Below are 21,056 nucleotides of genomic sequence, written 5' to 3' on the forward strand. Positions count from 1 at the left end.
GGGAAGAGTTAGGCTTGTAACAGAGAAAACAGTTTCGTTTTCAGTTGAAAAGGTCCAATGGTGTCTGGAGCTGTAGCAAAGAAGAGGCTCCCCTCTCTCACTCTCTCTCTCTCTCTCAAAGGTCTCTCTGTAAGCTCCAAGACTTGCTACCCAAGTCAGAGCACGTATATCTATGTTTTGCTAACTACGTTTAACGTGGGGTTTGAATTTATAAGAGAAATGTTGCTTAATTGGAAACTGAATAGTGATAAGTTAGCAATTAAGAGTTGTATCTTTTCATGTTTAAGGATTGGTCAATGTATAAAAGTTAAACTGTTTCACTTTGTTACAGTTACACTTAATCTGTGTTATGAATAAAGCATGTTTTGATTTTAAAAATCCCTAATTTTCCAGTGGAATCACTCCTGGAGTGAAACGTCCTTTTCTCACATTTACACCAAAATAGAAAAATTGTTAGAGTCTTGTCTTTTTTTAATTCATTCATGGGATATGGGCGTCACTGACGGGCCAGCATTTAATGCCCATCTCTAGTTACCCTTGGAGGGCAGTTGAGAGTCAACCACATTGCTGTGGCTCTGGAGTCATGTACAGTTCAGACCAGATAAGGACAGCAGATTTCCTTCCTTAAAGGACATTAGTGAACCAGATGGATTTTTCCGACAATTGACAATGGTTTCATGGTCATCAGTAGATTCTTCCTGATTTTTATTGAGTTCAAATTCCGCCATCTGCCATGGCAGGATTCAAACCGGGTCTCCAGGACATATGCCTTGGGGTTCTGGGGTGGCACCTGCAATACCCATTGGCCATCTCAATGCCTACGCCCCCATCACTGCAAATCTCCGCACGCCCCCCCCCCCCCCACCTCCTTAAAGGCTGCTCTTCTATCACCATCAAACTCCCCCCTCACCACCCTCCCTGATTGGGCACCCAAAGGGCCCACCCTTGACACTATCCTGGCACAGGCTGGCACTGCCAATCTAGCTTGGCAAGGTTTGATTCGGCTGTGAGGGGGGGGAATTACGTGTGGTGTAGGCCCTCAAAATGTAAAATTATTAAAATGCATTTAAATAAAGGGCAGGATCTTCGCTATTTCACTGCCGAAGAGTGAGGAAAGTCAGGAAATGAGATCTTAGAATGATAGAACCCTGCAGTGCAGAAGAAGGCCATTTGGCCCGTTGAGCCTGCACCAATACCTTCCCATCCAGACCCTATCTCCGTATCTCCACCTATTTAACCTGCTAATCCCCCGACACTAAGGGCAATTTAGCATGGCCCACCTAACCCACACATCTTTGGATTATGGGAGGAACACCTGGAGGAAACCCACACAGACATGGGGAGAACATGCAAACTCCACACAGACAGTCACCTGAGGTCGGAATTGAACCCAGGTCCCTGGCACTATGAGGCTGCTGTGCTAAGCACTGTGCCACAGTGCCGCCAAACTCTTGCAAAATTTACCACCCGTGTCACAGTTCTTGCAGACAGCTAATGCAGATGCAAAATGGTAAATATGTGGGGCTACAGGGATAGTGCTTGGGTAGGATTGTTGTCAGTGTAGGCTCAATGGGCCGAATGGCCTCCTTCTGCATTGTGGAGTTCTATAATTCTGTCCAAAGGGGAATACTGTGGAATAGAACACATTTTTACTCTGTATCAAGCCACAGTGGTGAATATCTACAGGCCAGTTAATTATAGCATCTTTGGCAACTGAACTCTTTGCCCCCAGAGAATCTCTTTGCTTAACTCCCACAAGAATTTCTCCTATAATTCCAGAAAACAGCACGACATGCTTCCCAAACAGTTACATTCAGGAGACGGTGCTATTTCTAAGAATACTTCCCACTTGCCTGGATGAGTGCAGCTCCAACAACACTCAAAAAGCTCAACAACATCCAAGACAAAGCAACTCGCTTGATTGGCATCACATCCACAAATCTCCTACACCACCAATGGTCAGTAGCAACAGTGTGCTCTATCTACAAGATGCACTGCAGAAGTTCACTAAAGATCAAAGAACAAAGAATAGTACAGCCCAGGAACAGGCCCTTCAGCCCACCAAGCCTGTGCCCATCACATTGCCCTATCTCGCCCAACTGCCTGTATCCTTCTATACCCCGGCTGTTCATGTGTCTATCCAGCTAAGTCTTAAATGTTGCTAATGTATCTGCCTCAATAACCTCACTTGGCAGTGCATTCCAGGCCCCCACCAGCCACGCTGTAAAAAACTTCCCCTGCACATCTCTACTGAAATATTCCCCCCTTACCTCTAACTTGTGCCCTCTCTTCATTTTCATTCCTGCTCTGGGAAATAGCTTCCAACTTTTCACCTTACCTATGTCCCTCATAATTTTATAAACTATCAGATTGCTCCTCAGTCTCCATCTTTCCAGGGAGAACAATCCCAGTTTATTCAATCCATCATCCTGATAAACATTTTCTGTCGCCCCTCCAAAGCCACCATGTCCTTCTGGTAGTGTAGCAACCAGAATTGGACATAGTATTCCAAATGGCCAACCGATGTTTTATATAATTGTTACATAATTTGCCAATTTTTATGCTCAATGCTCTGGCCAATGAAGGCAAGTAGGCCATATGCTTTCTTCACAACTTTTTCCACCTGACACATTTAAGGATCTGTAGATCTGCACACCCAGATCTCTCTGTGTGTCTATGCTCCTAATGGTTCTGCCATTTATTTTACAGCTCCCACCTCAATTGGATCTACCAAAATTGCATTTGTCCAGATTAAATTCCATCTGCCATTTCTTCACCCAATTTTCCAGCCTGTTTATATCCTGAAGTATTCTTTAATAATCTTCATCACTCTCTGCAACTCTAGCAACCTTAATATCATCCACAATCTTGTTAATCAGACCAGCTACATTTTCTTTCAAGTTATCCTTAGACAGCATCTTCCAAACCCACAACCACTTCCATCCAGAAGGACAAGGGCAGCAGATAAATGGGAACACCACCACCTGCAAGTTCTCTTCCAAGCCACTCACCATCCTGATTTGGAAATAGATCACCGTTCCTTCACAGTCACTGGGTCAAAATCCCGGAATTTCCTCCCGAATGGCATTCTGGGTCAACCCACAGATCATGGACTGCAGCGATTCAAGAAGGCAGCTCACTACCATCTTCTCAAGGGCAACTAGGGGTGGGCAATAAATGGTGGCCAGCCAGCAATGCCCATGTCCCATGAATGAATAAAAGAAAATCATGCAAGTTTTATCTATAAGAGGAGAAGCATTTTCACCGTGCCTCTACATTCTTCAGTTCTATCACCTTTAGAGTCTAGGGCTGCGATTCTCCAATAATGCAGGGGGCCAAGATGTTGTCACATCAGCCAATTCGCGTGCGTGAATACTCCCCGATAGGGTCTTCCGGCGCCAGATTTCTGCAAATCTAACCCACACATTAGCTTAAATGACATCGGAGCTACAAAACTATGTGTCCGTGTGTTCTCCTGAATGCAAAATTGACATTAAGACTGCTAGGCATACTTACTTTCCAGTGATGTCATGCTCCTATCCCTTAAAGGTAAATTGCCCCAAAAACCACGATCAGGCCTCTCTGTAATGCTGCCACAATTGGTGTGCAAAGTCAAATGCATTCAGCATTAAAAATTTTGACCTTTGATTTATTTCCATGACATTGCAAGTCTGTGGTAAAAATTCTTTGACCTTGCCCGAGGCTGGGATTCTGTTGCAAATGGAGATTTGCCCGAGTGCCAAATTCTCCGGTCTCATGGGCATCGATGGTCGGGTGAATGGCATCAAAAAAATTTCTGGCCTTTGTGTTTCAACTGAAAACATTTAGAAGCTAAAAATCAACTGGGGGGTAATCCAATGAGTTTAAAATTCATTAATTTGCCACGCGGCATCACACAGCACTTCAACAGATAATAATTGGGTCATGATTAACCCAAGACCTTGGAAAGGAAGCGACTCAGCACAACGGACAGAGGTGCAGCGGAAATGTGAGAGTCAGCAAAATTGACAGATGCCACAGATTTATCAGCTGAGATCTTCCAATTAACATCCACCCTAGGTCGTGACATTTCTGCTGAGCCAGTTAAAAAATATTCATTAACATGTCCATAAAGCAATCATCCATAGTTAATAATGAAACTGCATATTACAACAGCTGATTGGAAAATCCCATTGGATTCTGCACAGGAATAACTCGGGACATGATTTGCAAGATGTCTCGGATGAAAATGATTGGAGTTTTCTTTTCTTCCCCTTCTGCAGTTTTGCTCATAAGAACATGGGCGGCATGGTAGCACAGTGGTTAGCACTGCTGCTTCACAGCTCCAGGGTCCTGGGTTCGATTCCCGGCTCGGGTCACTGTCTGTGTGGAGTTTGCACATTCTCCTCGTGCCTGAGCGGGTTTCCTCCGGGCACTCCGGTTTCCTCCCACAGTCCAAAGATGTGTGGGTTAGGTTGATTAGCCATGCTAAGAAATTGCCCCTTAGTGTCCAGGGATGCGTAGGTTAGAGGGATTAGTGGGTATAGTATATGAGGGTAGGGCCTGGGTGGGATTGTGTTCGGTGCAGACTCGATGGGCCAAAGGGCCTCTTTCTACACTGTAGGGTTCTATGTTCTATGTAACGTAAGAAATAGGAGCAGGAGTAGGCCTTCGAGCCTGCCCCGCCATTCAACAAGATCATGGCTGATTTGAAGTGGATCAGTTCCACTTTCCCGCTTTCTCCCCATAACCCTTAATTCCCCTGTCTATCAGGAAATCTATCTACCCGTGACTTAAATGTATTTAGCGAGGTAGCCTCCACCACTTCAACGGGCAGAGAATTCCAGAGACTCACCACCCTTTGAGTGAAGAAGTTCCTCCTCAACTCCGATCTAAACTGCACCCCCCCCTTTATTTTGAGGCTGTGCCCTCTGGTTCTGAAACCAAACGTGGTTTGGTTTTCTCAGTCCGATACTTGCGGGCACCATCTCTCCCCATTTCCCCACCCAGCCCGTAACACTGCCCGCCGGTGCCAGGCTTGGAAAATCCTACCCTGTGTCTCCTGCCAGCAGCCATTTGCACATGGTTCGCGCTCACTTTCTCACCTCCCGCAATCTTACTGGCACAGGATATCTGCTGAGGTCCGCTCTCGTCTGAAAAGGGCGAGAAGCTTATTGTATTTAAATCCCATGTCAAAGTTGAATTAAAAATTATTAGTGAGCCCAAGATGCTCACTTGCCTCTGTGGCCTCACCAGTGAAGGTTCTCACCAGCGAGGATCACATATGGTCCCCATCAACGGGGGCCTGTCACGATGACCTCGTCGGTGGGACTGGAGGCCACTGTGGCCCTGGGAGGGCAGGGGCGGGGAGGTGAGCTGGCAGTGCCGCCCTGGCACAGCCCACTGGGCACTGGGCAGTTGCAGGCTTGAGGGGTGCAGGGTCTGAGGAGGTGGATTGAGGGGTGGCCATGCTGCACACTCTGTCGGGGGGGCGGGGGGGGTGATCGGTCCAGGCATTGGGTGGGAATTGGCTGTGCAACCTCACAGTAGCAGAAGAGCTTGGGGCGGAGAATCAGCCACCAGAGGTAGCTGAAGGAGGCAGTGAATGACGCAGTGGTGCCCTCTGCTGCTGTCTGCCGGCTTTTGGTGAACTTAGGCCCTGCCCCTTCCTTCTCTGCTGGCAGGAAACTGATTTGGCCTCATTTTTTTTGACAGCGTGAGGTAAGATTCCATTTTTAAATCACCCCAAAAGAAAACAACATGATTCTCTCTCGTTTGACACTTCGAATCTTTTTGCTAAGATTGGTCCTTCTGACTGTGAAGGTTGTGGGTGAGATTTGAACACCTAATCCAGGCTGACATTTTAGCTCAGCGCTGCAGGAGAGCTGCATTGTCCAAAGTGCCTTGTTTTAGATGAAAGAGTAAACCAAAGCCCCATTCACCCTGTCAAGTAGATTTATAAAGCTGGCACAGCTTTGAAGAAAAGGAAGGGAGTTCTGACCAACATCAGTTGAGAAAAACGTATGCACCCATCATTTGTTTAATTCTTGTTTGCTGGATTATTTTGCTTTTTTGCATGAATTGGTTGCTGTTTCTGCTACTTTACAACAGTGACTTCATTTCGAGAGGTATTCTTTGGCTGTAGAGTATTTTGGGACATCCTGAGATCGCGAAAGACCTCAACTCAACACAAACTGAGAGTTAAAGCTGCCTGGTTTATAGAGCTCTGTTCACCACATGCCAGCATGTTTATCGAGTACCATCCCACTCCACTGCTGCATAACCACAGTTAATAACATCAATTTCTCTTAGCAGAAATGAAAATTCAAATCACATTAAGATTCCGACCATGTTTTTAAGGTGCATTCATGCAGCACAAACATTGTTGTTATGTTCACAGTTCTAATATCTAGACTGCATAATGAGATTGAAAGAGGAATGGGGCAGACAGTCTTACCTGGAGCTCTACTCCATATCCGTTGAAGACGGTTACGTTGAAGGTACACTGCAGTGAGCCGTATGCAGAGAGAGGAAGGAAATCAGTGGAGTCTATGTACCCTTCTGAATCGGAGAAACTTATGCTGCATGGAACTACAAACAGAAGGCTCCTTAATAAATACATTCTGAACGGACTTTGCCATTTAATGAAGCATTGCACTATTTTCTTACAGTTATGAGTTTGATGATACTGTGCCTTTAAGAAACATATTTTGTGCAGGATCTGTTTGATTAGTCTGTCCTAACTGGTGTCACTTGGTCTGTAACCAACAGCCTTTGTTGTCACTGCAGCAACATAATTGCACCTAATTGCTGGAATGTTTGTTTTAATCTGAACTAATGCTGTTGTTTTTAGTGTTTTCTCCTGGGGCTTTGCAGAGTGGGCCTTGATTGGGTTGATTGACAGTAATATCGGGTGACTGGGTGGAGCTGGGTTTACACAGAGATATTAAGGACAGCCTGTAGCTTGGGATCTTTAGAGAGAGGCTGCTTTCCCTGTCTCTGGATTTAGAGACTGGAATCTGTCAGGAAATAAGTCTCTTTTTCTGAGACTCTGTTGATCGGGAGTGGATCTTTCTTTGAAGGTTGCTGAAGGGAACCACTTTGAAGGGAATTAGAAGACAGTTCTATGTTCTAGATGTTTGTCTGGATTTCTGTTCAGAGGTGTTAAACGGCTGGCAATCCAGCATCCACATGGGCTTTTATTGCTCTGAAGAAGGGATTTATGTCTATGGGGTACTGCTTACAATTGGAACGATAGCTAGCCATTAAGAATTATACTTTGTCATGGTTAAGTATTCCCAATTGGTAAAAGTTATGCCAGTTCTTTTTGTTCTTTGTGTTCTTAAATAAAGTTGGTTCTGATAAAAGCTTCCTAGTGGGTCACTGGAATCATACCTGGAGTGAAACCCCTTATGCCCACCCTAATGCCAAAATCAAAAGGAAATGTTAAGGTCTAGGCTAACTTCAGAATGTACATTGGAGTTTCTGATCTGGTTCCAAATGCAAGGTTGATAGGATTACTACGTTTTGTCATTGTATCTTTAATAGGATAAATGAGAGGGGATCATGTGACTTGTTCTTCACTCTGCCTGACAGTAAGCCTGGGTGGTTTGATTAATAGAAATCAAATGAATGCTTAAGATTGTTTAACTGAGGAAATATTTCTTTATGTACCTCGGTGTGAAATTTTGTTTGATAGTCGCTCCTGTGAAATACCTGGGGCTGTTTTACAATATTAAACGTGCTACCCAAAGGTTAAGTTGATGCTGTTTAATACCTGCGGTCTGTAGGGTGGTGATTACAGTCGTTGTTACAATGGTTGTGGTCGTTGTGTCTCTGCTCTCCTGGGTCGCAGTCTCCACCCCGCCCAGGTTAGAATCTTTCCCCGGAATGTTTGTTCCTGCCACTGGGGCCTGTCCATCAGCAGGAGGGGCGATTGTCGCCTCCGGAGAGGTGGCTTTGCCGGAGCTGGCCGTTATCTCGGGAAGAGGGCGGACACTGGCAAGATCGGGCGAATCCGTGACGTAGGCACCCAGTTGAACAGGGGGCTGTTGCGTTGTGCCGTAATGAGCGGGGCCCAGTGACTTTGTTGGCGCTGCCAGTCCGGCTCGCGGAGCCTCCGATTTGGGGCCGGGCAGATTTTCCGGGATCTCCGTCACCACCTCCGGGACTGTGGAGGGAGAGTGAGGGGTCAAGTACGAAGTGAGAGCCCTTGATGGTGGCGGGGCGGTGGGCACCAGGGCGGTGTCGAGTATCCCCGTCGGCACCCCTTTGGCGCTCAGGCGTTTGCGCAACGCGTCCACCTGCCTCGGAGAGGGGATCTGCCGCCGTTGCGGAAGTGGCTGGACGGTCAGCCCGGCTGGGATGGAGGAGGGCAGCAGCAGAGCCTCCTTGCGCAGCAGGAGTTTCTTCCTTTGCAGGACCGCGTTGAAAAAGTTGGGCTGAGTGTGGGCGGCGCTCGGAGGTTTGGTGGGCTCTCGCTCTCCTTCACTCGCGTCAATGTCCTGAGCTCCTCGTCCATTAGCCAGCTGTTGGGATGCAGCTGTGGTGACGAGGCCTCCTTGAGGACCAACATCTGAGGCAAAAAGAAGAAAAAAAATTACATTCCAAATGAAGCAACCAACCTTCCAAGTAAGGTTACCAACTCATAGAGTCTTAGAGTCGTAGAGGTTTACAACATGGAAACAGGCCCTTTGGCCCAACTTCTCCGTGCTATCCTTTTTTTTAAAAACCCCTAAACTAATCCCAATTGCCCGCATTTGAATCACATTCCTCTATACCCATGTAACTATTTAAATGCTTTTTAAAAGACAAAATTCTACCCCCCTCTACCACTACCTCTGGCAGCTTGTTCCAGACACTCAACACCCTCTGTGTGAACAAAATTGCCCCTCTGGACACTTTCCTATCTTTCCCCTCTCACCTTAAACCTATGCCCTCTAGATTTAGACTCCCCTACCTTTGGGAAAAGATATTGACTATCTAGCTGATCCGTGCCCCTCATTATTTTATAGACCTCTATAAGATCACCCCTCAACCTCCTACGTTCCAGGGAAAACAGTCCCAGTCTATCCAGCCTGTCCTTATAACTCAATCCATCAGGTCCTGGTAGCATCCTAGTAAATCTTTTCTGCACTCCTTCCAGTTTAATAATATCCTTTCTATAATAGGGTGACCAAAACTGAAAACAGTATCCAAGTGTGGCCTTACCAATGTCTTGTACAGCTTCAACAAGACATTCCAACTCCTGCATTTAATGTTCTGACCAATGAAACCAAGCATGCCAAATGCCTTCTTCGCCACGCTGTCCACCTGTGACTCTACTTTCAAGGAGCTATGAACATGTACCCCTAGATTTCTGTAACTGTCCGCAGTGCCCTACCACTAAATGAGTAAGCCCTGCCCTGGTTCAATCTACCAAAATGCATCACCTCGCATTTGTCTAAATTAAACTCCATCTGCCGTTTGTCAGCCCACCGGCCCAATTGATCAAGATCCCGTTGCAATCCAAGATAACTTTCTTCACTGAATTCTGTGTCACCAATCTTAGAGCCATCTGCAAACTTACTAACCATGCCTCCTATATTCTCATCCAAGTCATTAATATAAATGACAAATAACAGTGGACACAGCACTGACCTCTGAGGCACACCACTGGTCACAGTTTGAAAAACAACACTCTACAAAGCCAATTTTATATCCATTTAGATACCTCATAGAATCCTACAGCACAAAGGGAGGCCATTCGGTCCATTGAGTCTGCACTGACTGCAATCCCACCCAGGCCCTATCCACATAACCCCATGCATTTAGCCTAGATAGTCTTGCTGACGCTAAGGGGCAATTTAGAATGGCCAATCCACCGAACCTAACTCTAAATGAATATATTCCTGGATGTTTTGTCAAGTGCCTTACCTTAACACTGCAATGAAGTTACTGTGAAAATCCCCTAGTCGCCACACTCTGGCACCTGTTCAGATACACTGAGGGAGATTTTAGTATGGCCAATGTACCCAACCAGCACATCTTTCGGACTGTGGGAGGAAACTGGAGCACCCAGAGGAAACCCACTCAGACATGGGGAGAATGTGCAGACTCCACACAGTGATCCAAGCTGGGAATCGAATCCAGGGCTCTACCTCTGTGAGGCAGTAGTGGTAACAACTGTGCCACCATGTTGCTCACCTCCAAATGACCCACCCAGTAATACAACATTGTGTTTTTTTATGTTCCCTCCCCGATCTTGATTTTTCTCCGGGCTTTGTGCACAGAAATATAATCTTAAATTCCTGGGAATGCCAGGGCAACCCCGGAGGAACACAAACCCAAACATCAAATGGAATGAGGCAGTATTCCTGATTTGTTAAGTGAAAAACATAGAAAATAGGAGCAGGAGTAGGCCATTCAGCCCTTTGTTAATCTGTCAATGTACAGTGGCCCCAGTCTGCAGATCTCCTGACTGCTGGCCTGATCGCTGGCCCCTCCCCAAACATGCCCGCCCCCATGAGGCCCAGTGCCCCATTGGGAGCTGCCCCTTGGCATTACCCCATGCCTAGTGGGGCAGTGCCAAGGTGTCAACTGGGCATTGGCACTTTGCCCCTTAAGCAGTGCCAGGGGCACAGACAGGCAGTGCCAAGGTGCCGATGCTCAGGGGGCACCTGTCCCGCTGCCTGACCTCTAGGGGGCCCTGATTGCCATCTCTTCACTCCAGTGGGGTTGGGGTGCCAGCTTCCTGTTAGTGAAACACTCCTGGTGTGGGTGGGAGGTTGGGTGGAGGCTAGCGGGCCCAAAGACAGCAATTCAACATTTCAACATCAATATTTTGAACCCTGTTTTATAGTATAATCAGCTGTGGCTCAGTTGGTCGCAACCTCAACTGTCCATCAGAAAGTTGTGGGTTCAAGACTCCTCCAGAGCCCTGAACACTAAAACCAATTGACTGACATTCCAGTGCAGTAGTGCGGGAGCACTGCACTGTCAGAGGTGCTGTCATCTGGATGTTCATCCTGAGGGATGTGAAAGATCCCCACCGCTATTTCAAAGAGCAGGGGAGTTCTCCCTCATGTCTTGACCAATAGTTATTCCCACAGTCAACGCCATAGATCATCACATTGCTGCTTGTGGGAGCTTGCTGTGCATACATAGGTTGCTCCGTCTCATACATAACTTCAAAAGTTTTCAATGACTGTAAAATGCTTTGGGACATTATGTGACTGTGAAAGGTGCTACATAAATGAAAGTGTTTCTTTTTCTCATTTGTTTTATGGAGTAGCTACTCTAATTCCATAATAATGCTGCACAGATTTCAGTAATATCTTAGACCTGATCGCTGTATTATTTGGAATTGGTATAAATTAGAACTAAATGCTCCCTTAGTGTACCTGAATAGGTGCCGGAGTGTGGCGACAAGAGGATTTCCACAGTAACTTCATTGCAGTGTTAATGTAAGCCTACTTAGTTCATAGGATCATAGAAACCTGACAGTGCAGAAGGTGGCCATTCAGCCCATTGAGTCCGCATCGATTCTTACCCATCACCTTACATAGTTACCCCGCTAATCCCCCTAACGTATATATCTTTGGATACTAAGGGGCAATTTAGCAAAGCCAATCCATCTAACAGGCACATGGAGCACCCGGAGGAAACCGGGGCACATGGAGGATACCCACGCGGTCGCAGGGAGAATGTGTAAACTCACACAGACAGTGACCCAAGGCCCAGCAATGTGAGACAACAGTGTTAACCGCTGTGTCATCATGCCACCCATACTTATAAGTTCATAAGACATAGGAGCAGAATTAGACCATTCGGCCCATCCAGTTGCTCTGCTGTTCGATTATTGTTGATATGCTCCTCATCCCCATTTTCCTGCCTTCTCCCCATAGCCCTCCAACCCATTACCAATTAAAAATCTACCTAATCCAACTTAAATTTGTTCACTGTCCCAATATCTGCTGTACTTTGGGGTAGCAAATTCCACAGATTCACAACCCTTTGGGAAAAGTAGTTTCTCCTCAACTCTGTTTTAAATTTGCTACCCCTTATCCTAAGACTATGACCTCTCATCCTAGAATGCCCCACAAGAGGAAGCATCCACTCCATGCCTACTTTATCCAAAATTTTATCATCTCGTACACCTCAATTTCAATACTTGTGACACTAATAAATGAACTAAACTAAATAAAAATTATCCTGATCTGAACTGACATTGTTGAAAGTGATCATCGTTCAACCTTAACATGTGTTAGTGAGTGAAGGCGGAGGGGATGTTTGTGATTCTCCCCAGTCAGGTGAATATACCCCATGCCTCAAAAGTATGCCAACAAGTAAGTTTTGGACCATATACATCTGCACAAAACCCACTACAGGTTGTAATCATCTCCAGATTTGTACAATGCAAAATGGGACACTGATAAGGAAGCATGAAAGATAAAGAAAGGCAAATGAAATAAGAAAACGATTTCCATTTAGCAAAATGATCTTGATCTGAATGTGTAATTCAAATTCTATCAGCATTGCAGCTGTAACAGCTTCCTATCCTGTCTTTGAAATGAAACAATCAACTAAGAATCTCATAAGCATTCAGGTATTAAAACTAACACTGCCTGAATTTTACCCAATTTATCTTTGAACCAGTGTGTAATTCACTTCCACGCAAATCGTTTGCTGTTAAACCCTCACTATCCCAGCGAGAGGACAGCTCAGGGCCTGAATTTAATTTGCAGGCCGAGCTTTGTTTTTTTTCAGTTTGTGTCCAAATCTCAATCCGTTATGGATCGGAACTGATCTGACAGAGCAGAATATCCATTTAAAATGAGGAGGGGCAAGGGTTGGGGGGGTGGGGGTTAGAACATAGAACATAGAACATTACAGCGCAGAACAGGCCCTTCGGCCCATGATGTTGCGCCGACCAGTTACAAAAACAATGACCCACTAGCCTATACCAATCCCATTTCGTCCATAAACCTATCCAGAGATCTCTTAAACGCCCCCAAACTAGACGCATTTACAACTGCAGCAGGCAGGGCATTCCAATCCCTCACCACCCGCTGGGTAAAGAACCTACCCCTGACATCCGTCCTGTAGCTACCCCCCCTTAATTTAAAGCCATGCCCCCTCGTGCTAGCTTTCTCCATCCGAGGAAAAAGGCTATCACTATCCACCCTATCTAAACCTCTAATCATCTTATATGTTTCAATAAGATCCCCTCTTAGCCGCCTTCTTTCCAACGAAAACAACCCTAGATCCCTCAGTCTCTCCTCATAGGACCTCCCCTCCATACCAGGCAACATCCTAGTAAACCTCCTCTGCACCCTCTCCAACGCCTCCACATCCTTCTTGTAATGCGGGGACCAGAACTGCACACAGTACTCCAAGTGCGGCCGCACTAGAGTAGTGTACAGTTGCAACATTACACTGCGACTCCTAAATTCAATCCCCCTACCAATAAACGCCAAGACACCGTACGCCTTCTTGACAACCTTATCTACTTGATTCCCAACTTTCAGGGATCTATGTACACACACACCTAGATCCCTCTGTTCATCCACACTATTCAAAGTCCTCCCGTTAGCCCTATACTCGACACATCTGTTGCTCCTACCAAAGTGAATTACCTCACACTTCTCCGCATTAAATTCCATCCGCCACCTCTCGGCCCAGCTCTGCAACCTATCTAAGTCTCCCTGCAGACTATGACACCCTTCCTCACAATCTACCACACCTCCAATTTTGGTGTCATCAGCAAATTTACTAATCCACCCAACTATACCCTCATCCAGATCATTAATAAAAATGACAAACAACAGTGGCCCCAAAACAGATCCCTGAGGCACACCACTCGTAACTGCACTCCATGATGAATATTTACCATCCACCACCACCCTCTGTCTCCTATCTGATAGCCAATTCCTGATCCAACTTCCTAGATTACCCACAATCCCATACATCTGCATTTTCTGCAGAAGCCTACCATGGTGAACCTTATCGAACGCCTTACTAAAATCCATGTATACCACGTCAACTGCCTTACCCCCATTCACCTCTTTGGTCACCTTCTCAAAAAACTCAATAAGGTTAGTAAGGCACGACCTACCCGCTACAAAACCATGCTGACTATTTCTAATCAATTCATTACACTCCAAATAACTATAAATCCTATCCCTAATAATTTTTTGTGGAGTTGTGGAGGAGATGCAGTGGTGTGGGGGTGGGTGCTGAGATGGGGTGCATGGGGTGAGGGGGGGGGTAACTGGGGAAAGGAAGGCGTTTTTATTACAGCTGATCCGATTAATAAATTGACAGTCAATTTGCCAAAATCTTCCAACTCATCCCTTTAGTTTAGTATAACAATAAGCATCCTCATTACTTTTTTGTGACAAGCCATCATAAACCGGGCACCTAGAGCTACAGGTTCATCTTAAGGCTTCTGAACACATATTGAATCTAGACTTCATTCTTTCCCATCAATAAACTCTTGCATATAGTGCACGTCTGGGTGTCTGAGACACATGCGCAAACAAACACATGAATACACAATCTTGTAACACATGAATAAGCTTGCTTGGATTTTCTATTGCAGTCAATGAAACTGTTGCATTTATGCACCATTCTTACCATTGGTAAAATTCCCCAAGATGCTTCATGGGAGCTTTGCAAAACAATATTTGATATCAAGTCGCTTAAGGAGGCATTAGGACAGTTAGACCATCAGTTTTCGCAAAGAATTTGGTTTTAAACAGCCCCTTAAAATGGGATTTAGAGATAGAGAACAGGATATTTCTGTCCCACTACAATTACACAAGGAGTGGGCTGTAAAGGAACAGTGCTTTATTGTGCAAACTAAAGTAAAGCAAAACCACATGTCCCTGGTAAGCACAAACAGGTCCAAACTGGAAAAATGGAATAATGGACCCACTCATGGGCTTGCTTTATACAGGGCTTGGTATACGAGCTCCACTTGGCAAGTTAATTACCAGGGAGCTCATATTCAATGAGTCCTACAGGGAAGTCAATCAGTGATTCCCCAGACAAGTCCTGGCGGTACTGCAGCAGGCGACGGTGCAGAGGGACCTCGGGGTCCTTGTGCATGAGTCGCAAAAACCCAGCCTGCAGGTGCAGCAGGTGGTCAGGAAGGCGAATGGGATGCTGGCCTTCATAGCGAGGGGGATTGAATATAAAAGTAGGGAGGTCTTGCTGCAGCTGTATAGGGCATTGGTGAGGCCGCAGCTGGAGTACTGTGTACAGTTTTGGTCGCCGTACTTACGCAAGGATATTTTGGCCTTGGAGGGAGTGCAGAGGAGGTTTACTAGGCTGATACCGGAGTTGAGGGGGTTGAACTATGAGGAGAGGCTGAATAAACTAGGCTTGTACTCATTAGAGTTTAGAAGAATGAGGGGAGGTCTCATTGAGACGTATAAGATGATGAATGGGATGGATAGGATAGAGGTGGAGAGACTCTTCCTGCTCAGAAAGGGCAGTAGGACTAGGGGGCACAGCCTCAAGATAAAGGGGGGGTGGTTTAGAATGGAGTTGAGGAGGAACTTCTTCACTCAAAGGGTGGTGAATCTCTGGAATTCTCTGCCCGTTGAAGTGGTGGAGGCTACCTCGCTAAATATTTTTAAGACGCGGGTTGATGGGTTTTTGATAAGAGAGGGGATTAAGGGTTATGGGGAGAGGGCGGGAAAGTGGAACTGAGCCACGACAGATCAGCCATGATCTTATTGAATGGCGGGGCAGGCTCGAAGGGCTAGATGGCCTACTCCTGCTCCTATTTCTTATCTTCTTATGTTCTTATCACACCCACCTGCCCAGGGATCAGAAATTCCCAACTGAGGGCAATGGACCTTTTAATGGTCCTTTAACTTATCCCTCCCAGAGAGGTGGCGAGGTTTAGAGAGGAATTTCCAGGAATTGGAAACAAATCTGGAAGCACAACCGTACTCTGGCAGAGCGGGGATGTGCAAAAGGCCGGAATTAGAGAAGCACAGAGATCTTGGACGATTGTAAGGCTGGGTAAGGTTGCAGAGATGGCAATAGTGGGGAGGTGGGGGGGGTGGTGCGGGGGGAACTGGTAGTTGGCGAGACCATGAACAAAAGTGTAAAACAAGGGAGAAAACTATTAAATTATGACATTGTCAGACTGTGAGCAATTGCGGCCAGAGATTACAGCATTAATATATTAATCACAGTGCCAGGGATCCGGGTTCAATTCCAGTCTCAAGTCACAGTCTGTGTGGAGTTTGCACATTCTCCCTGTGCATGTGTGGGTTTCCTCCGGGTGCTCCAGTTTTCTCCCACGATCCAAAGATGTGCGGGTTAGGTTGATTGGCCATGTTAAATTGCCCCTTAATGTCAGGGGGGGCTAGCAGGGTAAATACGAAGGGTTGCAGGGATAGGGTGGGATTGTTGTCGGTGAAGGCTCGGTGGGCTGAATGGCCTCCCTTCTGCACTGTAGGGATTCTACGAATCTATGATAATACTTGTCTTGTTGCAAGCTAGGGAGGTGGCTGCAGAGTCTGAATGAGCTGAAATTTACAGAGAGGTGTGGGAAACATTAAAGGTTTCTGAAGCATGGGGTTACGGGAATAGGGCCTGGGTGGGATCGTGGTCAGTGCAGACTAGATGGGCCAAATGGCCTCCTTCTACACTGTAAGATTCTATGACATTGAATTGGCAGCAGTGAGCAGAAAATTGGCAACAGAGATGATGCATTGCAGACAGAACACACAACCTGAGCACTCCCTGAGCAGGGCAACTCAGCACCACGTCTGAGACCCTCCACTGTGTACACAACTCCCTTTGATTCCAACACTTATTCCATTTGGGTCCATGTGCTCTAAATTACCAGGAAGGAGGCATATAGATCACAGATCGAGGAGCTAATACATCTTTCTGGCTTTAAAATGCAGCATTAGCAATATTATATATACATTAGCTGGGGCTCTGTGATAGGTCACTGAATTACTGCTATCATCATTTTCCCAAGGGCAGCATTGCGAGCTGTGATCTATCATGTTAAAAATGCTTTTTATTCACATGGTTATTATTGGGAGCGCAATGTTTCACACATTAATGCAACACTGCATTATTAGTTAGGAAAATGCTTAGACGGTGAAATGATTTGATATTCGTTTTGCATTGATCAATGAAGAAACTCTGAGAGTTTACAGTCTCGATAAATCAGGGCGACACAAGAAAATCAAATATTATTATTTTCAGTTGAAACTCAAGATGCAGGAACTAATTCTAATGTTTGAAAGGAGAGTTCATCAGAATTATAAAGTGTTTTGATAAGCATGATGTGGAGATGCCAGCGTTGGATTGGTCTGGGCACAGTAAGATGTCTCACAACACCAGGTTAGAGTCCAACAGGTTTATTTGGAATCACGAGCTTTCGTAGTACTGCTCCTTCATCAGGTGAGTGGAGAGGTAGGTTTTACAAACATGGCATATATAGACAAAGGCACAATGGCAAGATAATGGTTGGAATGCAAGTCTTTAGAGGTAAGCAAGTCTTTACAGGTACTGATACAGGTTGTTTGTCTATACATGCTATATTTTTGCAACCCATCTCTTCACTCTCCTGAGGAAGGAGGAAGGAAAGCTTGTGATTCCAAATAAACCTGTTGGACTTTAACCTGGTGTTGTGAGACTTCTTACTGTTTTGATCAGATGAGTGGGGACAGCCATCTCTGCTGGACGACTTGGTGAAAAAGGTTAATCAATAGGTAACCAGCGTATGGCAACCAGGGCATTTTCACAGTAATTTAACTGCAGTGTTAATGTAAGCCTACTTGTGACAATAATAAAAGTAAAACTTGAAAAAGTTTAAAACTATTATGAAGAAGATGAAGAGGAACATGAAGAGGGATGTAAGGCACACTTCGAAAAAAATTATATTTATGTAGTGCATTTCATAACATGCCAGAAAAACAAAGATTGTTTCAAGAGATTTATATTTCTACTGGTAAATATTAAAAATAAAGTAGTTTTAAGTGAGTTTGATTTAGTGTTGCTGTGTGTGTGAGGGTTTTGGTTTCAATTAAAACTGTACTTCTATTATGCTTAGAGAGGTTATGGCATAAAGCATAAATAAAAGCTGGCAGAAGTATAAGTTGTTGCTTAGTAACTAGAGGCTCTTTTAAGGTAGGAAGGCCTTTTGTGTTTTATTTTAGCTGGATTCATTGGCAGTTGGAAATATGTAGTGAGAGAGAAGTTAGCTCTCACAGCTCTGCTAAAAGCAGTTGGCTTAATTGGCTAGAAAAGGAACTTCTCTCTCAGCTTTTCTAGAAGAAAAGCCATACCATGGCATAATGGTTAAGAAAACAAGCGCAGAGATCTAAAGAGCTATTAGTTAAGGCAACTAGAGAAATTAAGTTTGGAATTAACCAAACAAAGGACACCGGGAACCAGAACAGATTACTGTTTAGTAGTCACAGTGAGTTGAAAAGGCATTGGATTGTGAGAGGACAGAAAAATATTTGCAGTACTCATAAAGTCTGTCAGAAACTACAATAATTTTTGTAATTGTGGACATCAGTGGTTGGACTCGAAGTTTGTGTAAAAGCATTTAAGATGAAGAAACCTGAAGGGAAAGGTATAAAATTCTAGAAGTGACACATTGATGGGAGCAGCTGAAGGAAAACACTGTTTGGAAAAAGATTTGAAAGTGCGTCTTACAGAATTTGAAATCACCTGTGTGGAAGCTGGAGTTCAGTGTGATGAGGTGGCCCATGGTGTAAGAATCATCTAGAGGGATTCTGAGGATAAATGCACAGAAATTCACATGGGTTCAGAGAGAAGTGTGTCTGACCACAGATAGCCTGTGTATTTAAAGGGACTGAGAATATTATAGCACTAAAATATACATTGTAATCCGTGTTAATCTTCAAATTTATGTATATATGTGAAGCTAAGGGGAGAGTGAAGGATTATTGTACCATAATCGAACTTTTCACGGTTAATATTTTTTTCTTGTTAGAACTAACTAGAATCATAGAAACCCTACAGTGCAGAAAGAGGCCATTTGGCCCATCGAATCTGCACTGACCACAATCCCACCCAGGCCCTACCCCTATATCCACTCGCTAATCTCTCTAACTTACGCATCTCAGGACTCTAAGGGGCAATTTTTAGCATGGCCAATCAACCTAACCCACACATATTTGGACTCTGGGGGGAAACCGGAGCATCAGAAGAAAACCCAAGCAGACACGAGGAGAATATGCAAACTCCACACAGACAGTGACCCAAGCCAGGAATCGAACCCAGGTCCCTGGAGCAGTGAAGCAGCAGTGCTAACCACTGTGCTACTGTGCTGCCCATGTTACTGTGCCTCTGGAGTCACATGTAGGCCAGACCAGATAAAGATGACAGATTTCCTTCCCTAAAGGACATTAGTGGACCAGGCAGGTTTTTCCTACAATGGTTTCATGGTCATCAGTGCATTCTTAATTCCAGACTTTTTTTTATTCAATTCAAATTCCACCACCTGCTGTGGCGGGATTTGAACCCGGATCCCCAGAACATTAGCTGAGTTTCTAGATTAATAGTGTAGTGATAATACCACTAGACTAATGCCTCCCCTATTATTGTCTACTAGTGGTCCTGAGACTCTGTTCCTCCCCGTTTTTGTGAAGTTAAATAAATGTTATGGTCAGGGTTCCATTCTGGGAGGCACGGTAACACAGCGATGCTGCCTCACAGTGCCAAGGGCCTAGGTTCAATTCCGGCCTTGGCTGACTGCGTGGAGTTTGCACATTCTCCCCATATCTGAGTGGGTTCCTTTCCACGGCCCAAAGATGTGTAAGATAGATGGATTGGCTATGGTAAAGATATGGGGTTACAGGGATAGGGCCTGGGTAAGATGCTGTGCAGACTCGATGGGCTGAATACCTGCTCTCTATACGGTAGGGATTCTATGATTCTGGGATCTCCCTATCCAGTTATAACACCAATTTGGATCATAACAGAGCTCCAAAGACACTTAGTCAATGAAATAGTGAATTTTCTCAGGGACCACTTTGCCTGGGAGGCTTTGGAAAATATCTGAAGCAGAGAAAAATACAGGGCTAAATTGAGACACCAGAGTCGATGGGATTCCTCCAGCAAAAAAGCCTCCTTCTGTTTTGCAAACCTGTATTTATCTGCATGTCACACATCAAAAGGGTTGTCGCTTGTAAAGAGTTGCATTTAACATAATACCAGCACTCTGAATGGGCATGGCTGATTTCTTATTCAGTTTTGCCTTAAGGGTTCTCAGAGGACAATCCTTTACAGCATCATGCCATTGCTTTCTCTTGCAACACATCATTTTATCAGTGAAATTGCCAGCTTTGTGCCAATCAATGAAATTCCCCTAGTTGCCACACTCCGGGGCCTGTTCGGGTCAATGCTCCTAACCAGCATGTCTTTCAGGTTGTGGGAGGAAACCGGAGCACCCGGAGGAAACCCGCACAGACACGGGGAGAACTGCAAACTCCACACAGATAATAACCCAAGTTGGGAATCGAACCCGGGTCCCTGGCGCTGTGAGGCAGCAGTGCTAACCATTGTGCCACTGGTGGTTCAAAGATTCAATTTGGAAGAGTTCATGATGTTACATGGCATTTTGTTGCTAACGTATTCCTTACATTGCAGAAAATTATTAATAAATTGTGACTACCTCCTGGTGTGCTTGTTTCTGTTTCTAATTAAACACTGCTGGCTCCTCCGTGCCTCTACTTACTCAGAAGACTATGGAAATTTGACACGTCAGCTACAGCTCTCATCAACTTTTACAGATTGTTTCTGGTTGTATCACAGCCTGGAATGGTTCCTGCTCTGCCCAAGGCGGCAAGAAACTGCAAAGGGATACGAATGCAGCCCAGTCCATCACTCAAAGCAGCCTCCCATCCATTGACTCTGTCTACATTTCCTGTTGCCTCGGCAAAGCAGCCATCATAATTAAGAACCCCATGCACCCCGGACATTCTCTCTTCCACCTTCTTCCATCGAGAAAAAGATACAGAAGTCTGAGGTCACGTACCAACTGACTCAAGAACAGCTTCTTCCCTACTGTTATCAGACTTTTGAGT

The 21,056-nt window shown here is 45.2% G+C and overlaps 1 protein-coding gene across 1 annotated transcript in view; it reads right to left on the bottom strand.

The window, feature by feature from the left end:
- Positions 1-21,056, bottom strand: part of sez6l (seizure related 6 homolog (mouse)-like) — a 252,818-nt gene that overhangs the window by 113,043 nt on the left and 118,719 nt on the right. The window contains exons 2-3 of the mRNA XM_080208081.1: positions 7,757-8,554; positions 6,437-6,570 (exon numbers count right to left, since the gene is read on the bottom strand). Of these exons, the coding sequence (XP_080064207.1) occupies positions 6,437-6,570; positions 7,757-8,554 (932 nt within the window). The remainder of the gene's footprint in view (positions 1-6,436; positions 6,571-7,756; positions 8,555-21,056) is intronic.

This window comes from Carcharhinus amblyrhynchos, chromosome 20 (assembly GCF_965287045.1).
Source record: "Carcharhinus amblyrhynchos chromosome 20, sCarAmb.v2.hapA, whole genome shotgun sequence".
In the NCBI taxonomy this organism is placed as follows: domain Eukaryota; kingdom Metazoa; phylum Chordata; class Chondrichthyes; order Carcharhiniformes; family Carcharhinidae; genus Carcharhinus; species Carcharhinus amblyrhynchos.